Below are 14,599 nucleotides of genomic sequence, written 5' to 3'. Positions count from 1 at the left end.
TCCTTCCCACGGGTGTCGAGGGCTGATCCTGGGGGGGGGGGGGGGGGGAGCTGCCTTGCACCCCGGCACCCGCCACCCTGGCCCCACATCTCCCTGGGGGCTGCGGGTGCAGCGGCTGCGCGTGCGGCGCCGCTCTTACCCTTGCACCCTGCCGCCTTATCGGCACACAAGCGCCTGGGGGCAGGTGCTGGGCGCCGGGCCAGGCCCTGCTACCTCTGCCCCTTTGCAAAACAACTCGTGGGCCTTTAACCCTCGGCTCCTGCCCGGCCTTCCCCACCGCAGCCCCCTGCCCCAGCGGCTCCCCGAGGGTCCCCGGCCCTGCACGGGGTCCCCAGGTGTTGTCGCAGGGTGCCTTGTCGCAGGGTGCCGTGGTGCGGGCGCGGGGCCCAGGAGAGGCTTGGCACCTTCCCCCGGCACAGAAATCGGTTCCTGGCTGAGCCCCGATAACGCTTATCGGTGGCACCCAGGTGGCAGGTGGCGTTTGGGTGGTTCCCCGGGGTGGCCGCGGGTCACGGAGGCTCCTGCTGCTCCATGGGGCTGTGGCGGGCAGGGTGTAAAGGGGGGGGGGGGTAAAACCCTGCAGAGCCACCCTGGAGGAGGGGGCTGGGGGTGGCTGTGTCCCCCCCACCGGGGGGGACTGTGCAAAGGGGCTGCTGCTGCTGCTGCTTGGTCCCTGGTGCAGTTTGGGGAGGGTGGCGGGGGGTCTGGGTGGCTGCACCCCCCTGGGGTGGGGCATGTTGCTTTGGGGCTGGTAGGACCAGTGAGATGGGGCGTATGGGGCTGGCAGTACTGGGTGCACTGGGTTGGTGTGGGGTTGGGGGTGCCGGGTGCATTGGGGTGACGTGGGGCTGGGGGTTGGTGGGCCCAGCAGTACCGGGTGCACGGTGTGTTGTAGGGCCGGGCTGTGGGTCCATCTCAGGTTGGTGGGACGGGCCATGTGGGGCAGCTGGAGGCCGGCTGGACCCTGGGTTGTGCCCCCCCCCCGCAGCCCTACAACCTCCTGCCTCATCGCCCCGCTGGCGGGCGGCACCTTGCCCCGGCCCCGCAGTCCCGGCCGTGGGGCGGTCGGCGGGGCCCACCGCTTCCCTGGCGGCCGCTGCCCCTTTAAATCCCGGCCCTCCGCGCGCCCCCCGCCGCGGCGAGGAGGGCGTGGCCGGCGGGCTCGCTCCCCTGACGTGCCCCGCGGAGGCCACGCCCCTCGCCCCCTCTCTTAAAGGGGCAGGGCCGCGCAGGAGGTCGCGCCTCAGCAGCCGCAACGCAGGTGCGCGACGGGGCGGACAGAGACCGCGGGCGGGACCGGGGGTGGGGTGGGGTGGGATGAGGGGGCCAGACCGGGACGGCGGGGCCGGGGCCGGTCCGCACCCCCAGGCAGGGCCCCGGTGCCCGTCGCCCCCCGGCGCCGTCGGGGCTCGCCGGTGCCGGTGCCTGTCTGAGCCGCCCTCTGCCGCGCAGGTGCCGCCGCGATGCTGCTGCTCCGAGCCGTCGCCGGGCGCAGGTAGGAGCCGCCCCGTCAGGGCGCCCCGCGGCCCCGGCCCCCCCCCCCCCCGGGCCGCCTCTCAGCGCCGCTCTCTCCGCAGGCTCCCGGTGCCGCTGCCGCCGCTGCCCCGCTGCCGCCGCTGCCCCCGCGCCGGCGCCGCCTCGCTCGCCCCCGGCAGCTCCCCGGGCGCGGGGGGCCGCGGGCGGGCGGCGCCGGTGCTGGCGGCGCTGCTGGGCCTCGGTGCCGTCCTGGCCTACGGAGAGCGGCGGCGGCGGGTGAGCGGGGCCGCGGGGGGGGTGGGGACGGACGGACGGACGGACGGACGGACAGCGGGACGCCCGGGCCCTTGGGGACGTGGCACGGGGAGGGGGGGGCGGGCACCGGGACGCCTGGGTCCTCGACGGGGTGGGGGGGAGGAGGGCAACCCCCTGGGGGGGGTCTTGGGGACGGAGGGATGATGGGGGCTCTGGGACACCTGGGTCCCCTGTGGGCATGGGAACAGGGCACCGGACACCTGGGTCCTTGGGGGGGGGGGGAATTCCCTTGGGGGGGGGGGTGGGAAGAGAGGGGTGATGGGGGCACCGGGATGTCTGGGTGCTCCGGGTGGGGGGGCCCCTCTGGGCATGGGGACGCCTGGTTTGGGGGCAGGATGGTGCCAGGACGCCTGGGTCCTCCCCGGGGGGGCGGGCGGGAGGTGGGGGCAGCCCCGCTGATGGGGCCGGACCCCCCACCTCCCAGGCCGCCCAGGCGCCCCCCGCCCCCCGCTACCCCCTGTACACGCGGGAGGAGGTGGGGCGGCACCGCTCGCCTGCGGACCGCATCTGGGTGACCCACGGCACCGAGGTCTTCGACGTCACCGACTTCGTGGAGCTGCACCCGGGGGGCCCCGACAAGATCCTGCTGGCGGCCGGCGGGGCGCTGGAGCCCTTCTGGGCCCTCTACGCCGTCCACCACGAGCCCCACGTCCTGGAGCTGCTGCGCGAGTACAAGGTGGGCGAGCTGAGCCCCGAGGAGGTGGCGGCGCCGGCGCCCGCCACCGCCGACCCCTTCTCCGGGGACCCCCCCCGGCACCCGGGGCTGCGCGTCAACAGCCAGAAGCCGTTCAACGCGGAGCCGCCGCCGGAGCTGCTGGCCGAGCGCTTCCTGACGCCCAACGAGCTCTTCTTCACCCGCAACCACCTGCCGGTGCCGGCAGTGGACCCCGAGTCCTACCAGCTGCGGGTGGAGGGCCCGGGGGGCCGGGAGCTCTGCCTGTCGCTGGAGGAGCTGCGCACCCGCTTCCCCAAGCACGAGGTGACGGCCACGCTGCAGTGCGCTGGCAACCGGCGGGCCGAGATGAGCCGCGTCCGCCCCGTCAAGGGGCTGGAGTGGGACATCGGGGCCATCAGCACGGCGCGCTGGGGCGGCGCGCGGCTCCGCGACGTGCTGCTGCACGCCGGCTTCAGCGAGGAGCGGGAGGGCGAGTGGCACGTGTGCTTCGAGGGGCTGGACACAGACGTCGGCGGGGCCCCCTACGGCGCCTCCATCCCCTACGGCAAAGCCGTCAGCGCCGCCGGCGACGTGCTGCTGGCCTACGAGATGAACGGGGCCGAGCTGCCCCGCGACCACGGCTTCCCGCTGCGCGCCGTGGTGCCCGGCGTGGTGGGCGCCCGCAACGTCAAGTGGCTGCGGCGGGTGGCCGTGAGCCCGGCCGAGAGCCCCAGCCACTGGCAGCGCAACGACTACAAGGGCTTCGCTCCCTGCGTCGACTGGGACACGGTGGACTACTCGGCGGCGCCCGCCATCCAGGAGCTGCCGGTGCAGTCGGCCATCACTCACCCGCGCCCCGGGGCCGTGGTGCCGCCGGGGGAGCTGACGGTGAAGGGCTACGCCTGGAGCGGGGGCGGCCACGGCGTGGTGCGGGTGGACGTCTCGCTGGACGGCGGGCGGACCTGGCAGGTGGCCCGGCTGGCGGGCGAGCGGCAGGCGCTGGGCCGGGCCTGGGCTTGGACGCTGTGGGAGCTGCAGGCGCCGGTGGCGGCAGCGGCGGCGGGCGGCGAGGAGCTGGAGATCGTCTGCAAGGCGGTAGACAGCAGCTACAACGTGCAGCCCGACACCGTGGCGCCCATCTGGAACCTGCGCGGGGTGCTGAGCAACGCCTGGCACCGCGTCCGCGTCTCCGTGCGCCCCTGAGGCCGGCGGCCCTGCCTCCTCCCGCCTCCCTGCCTCCTCCCTGCCCGCCCGGCGCGAGCCCGGCGGCCGCGGCGGCTCGAAGTTCGCCCTTTTACAGCCCGCGAACGTGTGAAAGTGGCTCCATAAAGATTGCGCAGGTTTATGGACTCGGCCGTTTCCTGGGGCTGCGCCACCGTAGTGGGACGGGGACGGGGTCGGGGCGGGACACGGCGGCGGCTCCCCGGCCCTGTGGGGACCCCCCCCCCCCCACGCGCCCCCCAAGTCCCTACAGACTGGCTGCCCCTCGGGGACCACCCCTGCTGCTATGGGACCCTATGGGATCCCCTGTGCCCCTGCTGACCATGGGAACCCCTCCCCACACACCCCACCTGCACAGCCCCTCCTCACCCTATGGACTCCCTAACCCTATAGCCCCCTTCCCCCTGCCCTTTGGGGACCCCCCTGCCCTTTTGGGACCCCTCTGCCTATATGGATCAATGGCCCTGTGCACCTTCCCGACCCGACAGCCCCTCTGCCCCTATGGGAACCCCCGCCTGTATGGACCCACGGACATATGGACCTTCTGACCCTATAGACTCTGCCCCTACGGCCCCTCTGGGACCCCTTGCCTACATAGATCCCCTTTCCCTACGGGGTCTCCTGCCCCTATGGGCACTTCTTCCCCTGACCGCATGGGACCCCTGGCCCTATGGGACCCTCCTGTCCACCCTCTGGCCTGACCCTATGGACCCCTCCACCCTTACAGACCCCCTATGGGCCCCCCCGCCCATAGGGGTTCCCCCACTCTCCAGACCCTACGGGGCCACCTTGCTCCTAGGGGTCTCCCTGACCCTACAGCCCCCATGGGACACCCCTGCCCCGAGGGCCCTATGGGACCCCCCCCCAACCCACACACACCCTCCACCCTGGCCCCACTGACCCCCCCCCCGGCCCTATAGACCGCGTATGGCCTCCTGCCCCTATGGGCCCCCTCTGCCCTATGGGGCCTCCTGCCCCTATGCCCCCTCCCTTCCCCACAGACCCCCCCCCCTTACCGGCCCGGTCCCGTTGACGGGCGCCCCCTGGTGGCCGCCTCGGTGGGGCCCGGCCCGGCCCCGGGGCGGCGAAGCCCGAGCCGCAGCTCCCGGCCCGGCCTCCGTCGCCATCGGTTACCGATTATCGATTATTGACTATCGGTTATCGATTACCGAGGCCCCCCTTGCAGCCCTAAGGGGGGCCCATCGATGCCCTCGACGCTCTCGCCTCCCCCTCCCCGCCCCCGCGGCTCGACGCTCTCGGTGCTCTCCTGCCCTTCCCTCGCCTCTCCGCCGCCCGCTCGATGCGCCCGGCGCTCGGCTGGGAGCCCCCCCTTTCCCCCCCGGACCATGGTGTCCGCGGCGCCCCCCTCTCGGCGGCTCGACGGCGTCGGCGCTCGGCTGGGCTCGCCTGTCTCCTGGCAGTGGGGCCGGAAGTGGCTCGGGGCGGGGAGGGGGGGCCCGGTCCCTCCGCAGGTGAAGCCGCCGCCGATGGAGCCGCCGCCGCCGAGCCGCTGAGCCCCCCCGCCGCACCCCCACGCCCCCGCGGCCGGGCCGGGCCGGGGGGGCCCTCCCCGAGCCCCCGCCGGTGAGAGGGGGGCTGCCGGGGGCGCTGTCTGAGGGGGGGGCAGTTAGGGTGGGGGGGGGCCCGGGATGGGGGTAATTGGGGTGGGGGGGATCTGCCTGGGGAGGGCTGCTTGGGGGGCGTTTGGGGGGGGCTGTTCGGGGTGGGGGTAATTGGGGTGGGGGGGATCTGCCTGGGGTGGGCTGCTTGGGGGGCGTTTGGGGGGGGCTGTTCGGGGTGGGGGTAATTGGGGTGGGGGGGCTGTTTGGGGTGGGGGCAGTTGGGGTGAAGGGTTCTGCCTGGGGTGGGGTCGGTTGGGGGGCGGTTGGGGAGTCCGTTTGGGGTGTGGGGGGGTTCTGCCTGGGGTGGGGGTAGGTGGGGGGGCCGTTTGGAGTGTGGGGGGGTCTGTGTGGGGTGGGGGCGGCTGTCTTGGGAGTGGGGGGATGCCTGGAGAGGAGGTGATGGGGGGCAACTGTCCAGGGGTGGGGGTGAGGAGGGGTAACTGGGTAAGGAGCCTGTGTGGGAGGGGGGCATGGGGGGTGATTGGGCTGGGGGGGTCCTGCATGGGCTGGGGGTAATCGGGGGCGGTGGGTCCGTGTGGGGTGGAGGCAGGTGAGCCGGGGGGGGGCCTGTCTGGGCGAGCGCGATGGGGGCGGTCGGGCCGGGGCCACGTCTCTGGGCTGGGGGAGTCGGGGATGGAGGCGCCGGGGGGGGGGGGGGTCTGCCATGGGGGCGGCTGAGGTGGGGGCCTGAGGGGTCCTGTCCGCTGGGGGGGATCCCCATCTTGTGGGGGTCTGTGTTTTGGATGGGGGTGAGCGTGTGTCAGGTGGGGGGGAAGGTCTCGGATGAAGGGGGCTGTTTTGGATGGGAGGGGTCACAGTTTTGGATGGGGTCTGTGTCGCAGGCGTGGGAGCAGACGGCGTTTTGGGGAGCAGTGGGACCCCCTGGGGGCAGCGCGGGGTGGGGGCTGCTGTGGCAGCGGGTGTCAGGGTCCGTGCTGGAGGGGGGGGGGGGTCTCCCTGCGGAGCCGCCCTCCCACCCCCGGCATCGCTCTGCAGCCCTTTCCCCGGGCCGGCTGTGGGGCTGGAGCCGCTCCTGGCCCTAGATGGGGACGTGCCCGGAGCCGGGGAGGGGGCTGCAGCCTTGGACCAGGCAGCTCCGGAGGATCTGGGAGCGGGAGGCGCCTTGCCGCCTCCTCTGGAAAGCGGAGCTATCCAAAATAGAGCCCACCCCGGAGGTTTGGCGGTTACCCTGGGAGAGGGGGCTCGGGAGATGCCACCTCCAGTTCTCGAGCAGTGCAGTTGTTTGAAATGACATTTCTTGGAAACAATAGGTTTCACCTGAATGACAGTGTTTGCAGGCTGATGTGGCCTCGGGTACAGGGAGGAGCGTTGGCAGCCGGCTTATTTTGGAGCTTTAGAAACATCACTGAAGTTCCTTTTTTTTTTTTAAATATATATTTATTCTGTTATATCTGGTTCTTTGGAGGGATGTAGCTAGCTGTCGTGTTTTGGAGTTCTTTCTACTTGCTTTCTTCCTCTTTCTGCATCTGTTTTCTGGACTGTCGGATTGTACGAGAGAGATGTTTTAGAACATATTTCATTTGGGTTTGTGGAGTAAGCCTTTTCTGAGAACTGCATAGGCAAACGTGTGGCACATTGTCTTACTTTAGGGTGACGTGATCGTGAAATGCAATACCCCGTTGTAATGCACCTGCGTGAGCTGGTGGCTTTGAGGTTAAGGCTGCTGTAGGCACCTCTTTGCAGAGGGTAGTTTAGCTGTTGGCTTCCGAATGGAGTTTTCCTGACTGGTCCGTAAATATTGAGCCTGGTCTCTTCAGATGGCTGGTTTACAGGGATACTTGAACGTAAGGTTCGTCCTCATCCTTCATTTGACCCAAATGGTATTTGCTGAGTACTTACCTCTGTCCCCCATTACCAATTCTGCAGGAATATGTTTGTCCTGGAAACCTTCTCCCAGCCTCTGCGGAGGAAGTACCATTATCCTCCCTGTGCAGCAGGGAGCCGAGGCACAGGGAATACGTTATCCCACTAGCTCGTGCAGAGCCTTTGGGGTGGAGCAGGAGATCAGGCACAAGTTTCCCAAAGTTTGGAGATAGTGTCCTAGATGCTGTACGACTTCGTTTTTGTTTAATGCCTCCTAAGAAGAGGTGTGGTACAGATTTTCAACTCGTTTTGCCTGTAGAAACTAAGAACTCGCCTGTCATCTGTTGAGTGGCACCTCAGTGCTAACATGTGGGGGTTTTTGTCTGGTACTGGTGGAGTTTCGGATCCAGACAGGTTTTTAAGCACTTCAGGCAGGGAGTGCTGACTTGTGAAGACACCAGAAAACTCTGCAACTGCGTCACCCTCTGGGACAAGGAGCTGATTAGGCAGCGTGTGTTCGTTTCCACTGCAGTTGGATCTGGGGCCTCCTGCAGTCCCAAGAAAGGGCTTTATGCAGATGCTCTGCGAATGCACCTGCTGCCCCAGCGGTGCTTGAGAAGAGGGATCCAGCGATCCGAGCGTGGCAGGAGAGATCATATGAAGGGGCAGCAGTAGCCCTGTGGAGAGAAGCTCTTGGACCAAAAGCTGCTGTTGGCAGCTCCGCTGTAAACTTGTTCTCTGCCTACTTCGTGGTTGCTCCTTGCTGAGTCTCGGCCCTTGGGAAGGGATGCGTTCTTGCTTGGCTTAAAAATCATCGTGTGCCGGTCCTGCGCTGTAAAAACAGCGAGACTTGCTTGTGTGCCGCAGGCCTGGCTCTGCCACAGAGCGTGTTCTTGGGCCTCTGAGCGTGCCTTGGTTTCCCCAGCCGTACGGCAAGGCTGCGCTTGCCGCTTGAGAGAGCCGAGGGGTGGAGGAGGAGTGAGCGGCCAAGGAAACCTACGGCTTTAACCGTGAGGTGTGTAAAACGCTTCAGGCAAGCACCATCCCTGCGTTCTGCTCGGCGTCCACTAGTGGCAAAGGCAGGTTTGTCCAGGACTAGCTTGGAGATACGTTTTTGCTGCATGTTAAGGTCCTGGTAGAGATAAAATAGCTCGTGACACCGTGTGTTAACGGGCCGAGGAAGGCTGATGTCCCCTGCGACCTGCTAACCCGCACCACCAGCGTCACGGCCGCTCCGGTCATACGCTCTGCCTGTTTGCCGGCACCGGGGATCACTCGCCCATGCTCCTTCTCCCGGCAGACAACGCCGCAGTTGTTCCCGCTCGGCGGGGATGCGGCCAGGCTGGGGGCTGTCAGCAGGAAAGGGTGAGGATTGTCCCCCCGGCGCTCAGCACCGCTGGTGCCCGTGGCCACAGACCCGGCAGAGATGGGATAACGATTTTTGGCCTCATCTTGGCTTTCGCTTCCAAGGACTCAGGGAAACCTGAGAGGCCTCAATCAGCCAGCGTGAAAGGCCGAGCTCTGGAGACCTTGCAAAGGTGTCGCTGTTCGGAGGAGATGGGAAAAGGGGAATTATGCAGACTGCTAGGCCCAAAAGCACGAATTCCTCCGAGGGGCACTGGTCTGGCCGGCGCAGGCTGTTTACACAGCAGCAGCCTGTGTTCTGGGAAGAGAATTACGGGAACCACAGACACAGACGTGGTCTCGGAGCCCGAGGGACGGAGCTGGGGTTGTCCAAGGTCACCGGAGGGGAAGGAGGCAGAAAACGCAGGACGAGCAAAAGGAGGGAGCGTGCATCCAGGGGAGGATTAATTTTTTTTCTGTTCTCAGTGGATCAGTTCCACTTAGCGCGTGTGTGTGTCATTAGTGAAGTTGGGCCACGGAACCGTAGTGTTCACAAGTGCAGCCTGGCTTCTATTTTTAAAGGTCAGTGTCTCTTTCATATTGTTGGGAGGAATGTATCTGTCTGTGAGTCTGTCTAGGTAAATGCTGAAGAAGTGACTTCTTTTTCCTCCTTTCATTGCCAGGGGAGTCTCATGAAATGCAGCACGTCTTTTCATCTATTGTAGGTTCAGCTTAGTTGCTCGTGGTAATTATTTATTCGTATTGTGGTGATGCCTAGAGGGCACAACATGGATTTAGATGCTGAACAAAGACGTGGTAGAAGATGGCCCTCGGTGTGCTTTGAATAAAAACTTTGTTGAAGTCGCTGAATCTCAGGCGCCTGTTTAAGATTAGCAATTTTACATTACGCTATTTTATAGGGCTTTTTCCATCAATAGGCTTTGAAATAAAATGGTATCAATGAATGGGCGAGCGTCATGTTCATGTTAGCTTTAGGAGAAGCTCCGTTTGGGGAGGAACTTTTCCTGTGCTGTGAACATTAACAAAAACTAGCATCTCTGCTTCGGTGAGAGACAGAGCTGTGTGTTCTACGTGCAAATTGCTGGACTCATTTTGATCACCGATTCAAGGCTTGCATTTGGATCTCCAAAGGGGTTCGTCTCTCTCTTCCCCTGTTTTATCACACACTGGTTTTATTTATAAAAAGGACAGAGATTGCATCTGCCTTTGGTCAGTTCTCGGGTTAAGGCACCTCAAACGTGGGAGTTGGCTAAGAGATGGACTGGCAGCGTCTCGGCAGATGAAGTGTGGGGTTGCTTGCGGGGGGGGACCGAACTTGTCTTTATGGTTTATGATGCTGCTGAGAGGCAGAAGATTAGCTTTGCTGTTGTGATAAACCTCCAGCATGAGTGCTTTACAAGTGGAACATAGGAAGTTTTTCTTCCCACCCCTAAAGCAATAAATATTTTTGTTTACTCTGTCCCACCAATGTTACATGGCATTGCTTCATTCAAATGTAACCTTTATTATAAATGTCCAAGAAAATTAAGGGTCTCTTCCCAATTCAGCAGTGAGTAGCTGTCAGCTGCTGTCCTTCCAGATGGAGGATTGTATTAAATTATTTTTTTTTAGCAATGACACTTCATCTTATTTAATAATGTATTTCAAAATATGGAAACAATGGGAACTATTTTATAATGGATAAAACATGTCACGATGCCTTAATTTTCACTTTTGAAAGGCGAGTCCCTTTACTTCTGACTCTGAATTGCTTCGAATGCGGTCTTCCCCGGCGTAGCGAGGCTCTGCCCTACCAGCTAGCGGTGCCAGGGCCACAGAACATCAGCACGCGCGTGGTGCTCTGCAAGCCACTTCCTTGGCACTGAAATCGGTGACGCTTGCAAGGTGCGGGGTTTTCAACAAAAGAAAGCCATTGCCCTGAGCTTGGTTTTGAAGCGTTTCCAATGACACAAACCCTTTTTTTTTTTGAGCAGCTGGTTCGTTTAGCTGACTTCTATTTGCAGCAAAGGTGGAAAAAAAGTCCTCATGTTGGAAAATAAAGTGCAGCTAATGGAAACAATGGTTTGGGAAAGAGAAACTGCAGGGACCTTTACAGCGCTTACTAATTCTTGCCCTGACAGGAGGCTCTAAGATGTTTGCTGCGACCGTGTCTCCACCGCACATCTTTCTTGCGGGCGGTTTGCTTCTGGGGACGTCCGTGTAGTGGCGCCCGGTTCCCGTGGAGCCTGGAGCCGAGGTGTCCTTCAGCAGGGAACCGGGAGCCCGACCTGGCTCTCGGAAAGGCCGGCCGCAGCCCGATCCGACGGGAGCGGGAGCACGGCTCGCGTGGGAGCGTGCCGCCCGGCGCGGGAGCGGTGCGACCTCGGCGCTGGGTACCCTCGCGGCAGTAAGTCCAAGGCCGTCGGCCTCGGCCTCGGCGCGGCGCTCTTCTCTTAAGTCGGGGCGTCTCGCTAGTGTTGCAGCTTCTGTCTCCCTGCCGCAAGCAGGGGTGGCCGAGCCGGTGGCTTTAAGCCGACAGGCACCTGCGCTCTGTTGGGGCTCCTGCCGCGAATGTTAAGGAGGAAATAAGAACGGCGGGAATCGAAAGGAAAAGCCGCTTGCGCGGTAGGCACGGCTCAGAAGCGTGCGCTGCCTTCGGTCCCGCAGCGTCAGCTTGTTTCCACAAGGCACAGCACAAGCGCTGAAATCTCCCCGCGAGCTTCTCAATCCGGATAAGACTCTGTCTCCTTGGAAGAAAGGTTCCAGTGAGTCTGTGCTATCACACCTGGTGCTGCGAGTGCCTGGCTGTCCTTGCGTCCCTCGCTGGGGGATCCGCGTGGACCTCGCAAGCTGGCACCACGCATTTACTGCCGAGGCAGAGCAGACGCTGCCGCCTTTGCAGCTAGTTACTGTGCCTGGCGGAGTTGCGGAGCAGGACACGTTCCTCTCCTCTCGCTGTTTGTTGCGCTGGTGTTGTCTGTTAACTGTTTTTGTGGTGCGAAGGCTGAAGAATGCTCATTTTTACAGTTCCCCAAGGATCCTCCCGTGCGCCACGGCTCGGAGGGTCTAATCCGATCAGGGAATTGTGGTGTCCGCAAACAGGGTGTTTCTGGAGAAACGGTCCATGCTGTGCAAGTCTGCTCCGGCTCCAGGTGCTGGGCAAGCCGGGGAATGGGGACACGCTACAGGGTTTTGATATTTGTGGCTGATCGCTATGCAAGCCTGGTGCGAGCTGCGTATTTACCCTCTTCAGGGGTTAATATTGTAATCTTAAAAATAATCTGGCAGCCATCTCGGTGTAATTGGGTTGGAATGTCATGTTCTTTTCCTGCTCTCATGGTATCTGGAGTTGGAGAAGCGTCTTGCTGCTGATGCTGAGTGTGCAAAATCGTTGCACAAGACTTGAGGTATAACTAGAAGCCACGGGGAGAAATTAAGAGGGGAAGAGACTAGGCTGGTTTCCTTAATGACCACAGGACCAATAAGACTTCAAAACGGGCTCCCAAGGCAGCTGATGGAAGCCCTGTTTTGGAAGACACTTAAAAGTAGCCTGCAGGCTGGGGCAGGACAGGCTAGGTGTGATCTAATGAGACTTCTTCCGCCTCTAGAATTCCTCTGTCATCCGAGTAATAAGCACACAAAGCTGCAGCCCTTCTCTCCGTTCGGTGAGGCGTTCCAGGCCTTGCTTTCTGCAGAAGCCTCTCTTGTTATTAGTGCAAAGGACATTCACAAATTGCATCATGCTGAGATGGAGGGTTTTTTTTTTTTTTTTTAATTGGGCTAGTTCTGAGGAATTTTTTTCCTTGAGTGTTGTCACTTGGGGAAAAGTCCTTATTTCAGAAGGGAGGAGAGCGTCGAGCGGTTCTGAAGGCACACCACTCTAATTTTAGCGCGCTTCTGTTTCTAATTCCCAAGTTGATGATCGCACCTGAAAGCTGGGAAGAAAGTCCACGGATTCAGACCTGGTCTCCGTCACCTTTGCAGGTGTACGGATTTGTCACGGGTTGGAATCCCCAGCGAGCTGTGTGATCTGCATCCCCTTCCGAAGGGAGGACGAACTCCGTGCGTTTGGCTTGGGCCCTGCCATCCGAGGAGGGTCCAGGCTCCGGAGGATGAGCGACCCCGGTCGCGGTTTGCTTTACGGTTGGGGGTCTCGGTGCTCCCGGCTCCTGTGGCGCCTCCGTCCCGAAGCGCTACCGGTTTGCAGAGGGAGTCAGGGAGGAGGTCGCTCCTCCAGGCGCGGATGCGGAGAGGGTGTGAAGCGGTGCCGAGGGCGAGCTCGGAGGTGGGAGTGTCACGTTCCCAGCGCACGGGCACAGGCAGGAGCTGCATCCTTTGGAGCCGCCTGTCTCTCCCGGGGCCGTTTCGCCCCGGCTGCGTTGCAGAGTTTGAGGTGGAGGGTTCTGGCAGTCCAACCGTCCGGCCTTTTTGTGGTGCTTTTGAAAATTAAAAGGATTCTTGGAACATGCAACCGTTTGCTAGCCAAAGGCTGATTATGGGCCACCGTTACTATATAGCTATAGGTTCACGTGAGCTAGGTGCTCTATTTACCAAATGCAGATACTTTTTCTAGATTGCGGTTCCTGGTTGTGGAGGCCTTACGCTCTGCTAGAATTAAAGGTGATAACTGCTGACACATGGCTCAGGGCTCCTGAAACGCTCCCAATATTCTTCTCTGGGTCCCGTTAAAATACGAAGGAGCGGGGAATCAATCCCTGTTATTGCACATCATCCCATTAACGTTAATGAGACTGCTTGCGTGAGTAGGAAGGAGGAGTTGCAGAACGGGCTCCTTAATTCAGTTGCGTTTGGCTGATCATTAGCTGCTTACTTTGAGGGAAATCAACTTCTCAGGCTAAATCTTTGCTGCCTGTTACCTGTGGTTTAAAGAAGACACCGGGGTCCTTGTCGTTCTTAGCATCACCCAAGAGCCCGAGGGTTGAACGGGTCCCTTGGACCACGCGGGAGCCTTCAAAGCACGCTGCTTGCTGCCCCCAGGAGGGATTTGGGGAGGGGGGATGCCGGGAAGCTCTGCCCACCACGTGCGCGAATGCTGCGTCTGTCGGAGGAGCGCTGGGTCTCAGGCAGTAACGGCTGCGCTGGCGGGTGCGAGGAGGTGTCGGTTCAGAGCGGTGCCAAAAGCGCCTGGTACCGAACTGAGCAACTGCTTGGCTTAAAATGACCTGAGACTAAATATTTACCTTGTTCCTGCAAAAATATCCTCTTCAGAGCACAGAGAGAGTCATCTTTAGGACAGTCTCTTGGCACTTTGTCATTTTTTTTAAAATCTAGTATTTTCAAGGGCTTCTGCAGAGTAGAGGAGAGAGGGCTTTCTAAATAAAATTGATTTTCATTAATGCGTTGCATGCCCTTTGTGCAAAGCAGGCGGATCTCCAAGCGCGTGTGCATAGCTCGGAAAAGCAAAATTACAGGTTCAACAAAAATAAAACTGCAGGATGCATTTTAAACCACAGTTACTGTGTAACCCAGCGCTTGAAAGAGAGATTTCAACCTAAATTATTTTCGTTTCGTAAAGTTAATGGCCACTGTGGGATAGGAAGGAGAATTCTGAAGTGCTCAGCTTTTCCTCTGCTGTGCAGGCTGAAGAACCGGATAACGGCAAATCCGCGACAGCGCCTTCCCAGCAGCAGTGTCCCGGGAAGTCATCCTTAGTCTTCGCGATATAGGTAGCAGGGAGGGGGATCGTGTGGGTGTGCGCGGGACTAGCCTGCGCGCTTCGTTATTTTGTGCCGCTCTTATAACTAATTTAAATTTCACGCAGTCTCCGCGAAGGCTTTAGGCGCCTGTTTCTTGGGAGCGAAGCACCTCTTTGCTCGTGAACGTGGAGCGAGTTGGTGAGTCCGCGTCCCGCCACCGACGGGGAGGTTAGAGGAGGCGTCGCTGCGCCGGCTCCGGTGGCTCTGCCGCGGCCGCTGCAGCACCGTGCGATGGAGAGGGGTCCTTGCCCTGCCGGGCAGCGAACCCTGAGGGCTGGCAAAACGCCCCGGCGGGGCTGGACCGGGTTTAAACTGATGCCCAGCGAGGAAAAGACGCTGCCTTCTCAAAACCAGCAAGTCCCCCATGTCAGGTTTTTAGTTAAGTGGAGCATAGTGAGAGCGTTTTTTCTTAATTAACATAAAGC

General features: G+C 61.7%; 2 protein-coding genes and 1 long non-coding RNA gene across 3 annotated transcripts in view; all 3 read left to right on the top strand.

The window, feature by feature from the left end:
- The first annotated feature begins 1,221 nt into the window (after nt 1-1,221).
- Nucleotides 1,222-3,791, top strand: SUOX (sulfite oxidase). Its single transcript, XM_067314035.1, has 4 exons — nt 1,222-1,261; nt 1,453-1,495; nt 1,578-1,761; nt 2,216-3,791. Exons 2-4 carry the CDS (start codon nt 1,464-1,466, stop codon nt 3,647-3,649), a joined length of 1,650 nt encoding a protein of 549 aa, XP_067170136.1. The 5' UTR covers nt 1,222-1,261; nt 1,453-1,463; the 3' UTR covers nt 3,650-3,791.
- A 1,358-nt stretch (nt 3,792-5,149) lies between these two features.
- IKZF4 (IKAROS family zinc finger 4) overlaps nt 5,150-14,599 on the top strand; it is a 32,750-nt gene continuing 23,300 nt past the window's right edge. The window contains exon 1 of the mRNA XM_067314121.1: nt 5,150-5,251. The gene's annotated coding sequence lies outside the window, so the exon portion shown is untranslated. The remainder of the gene's footprint in view (nt 5,252-14,599) is intronic.
- On the top strand, nt 7,947-9,287 carry LOC136994858 (uncharacterized). The gene is made up of 3 exons (XR_010886691.1): nt 7,947-8,128; nt 8,944-9,039; nt 9,141-9,287. It is a non-coding gene; the product is annotated as an uncharacterized lncRNA (long non-coding RNA).

This window comes from Apteryx mantelli, chromosome 33 (assembly GCF_036417845.1).
Source record: "Apteryx mantelli isolate bAptMan1 chromosome 33, bAptMan1.hap1, whole genome shotgun sequence".
In the NCBI taxonomy this organism is placed as follows: Eukaryota; Metazoa; Chordata; class Aves; order Apterygiformes; family Apterygidae; genus Apteryx; species Apteryx mantelli.
Note: the sequence above shows the minus strand (reverse complement) of the source record. Positions and strands in the feature narration are given on the sequence as shown.

Coding starts and splice junctions, on each gene's coding strand:
- SUOX (XM_067314035.1), top strand. CDS start 1,464: ATGCTGCTGCTCCGAGCCGTCGCCGGGCGCAG. Junction 1,496..1,577: donor CGAGCCGTCGCCGGGCGCAG/GTAGGAGCCGCC, acceptor CTCTCTCCGCAG/GCTCCCGGTGCCGCTGCCGC. Junction 1,762..2,215: donor GGCGGCGGCGGGTGAGCGGG/GCCGCGGGGGGG, acceptor CCCACCTCCCAG/GCCGCCCAGGCGCCCCCCGC.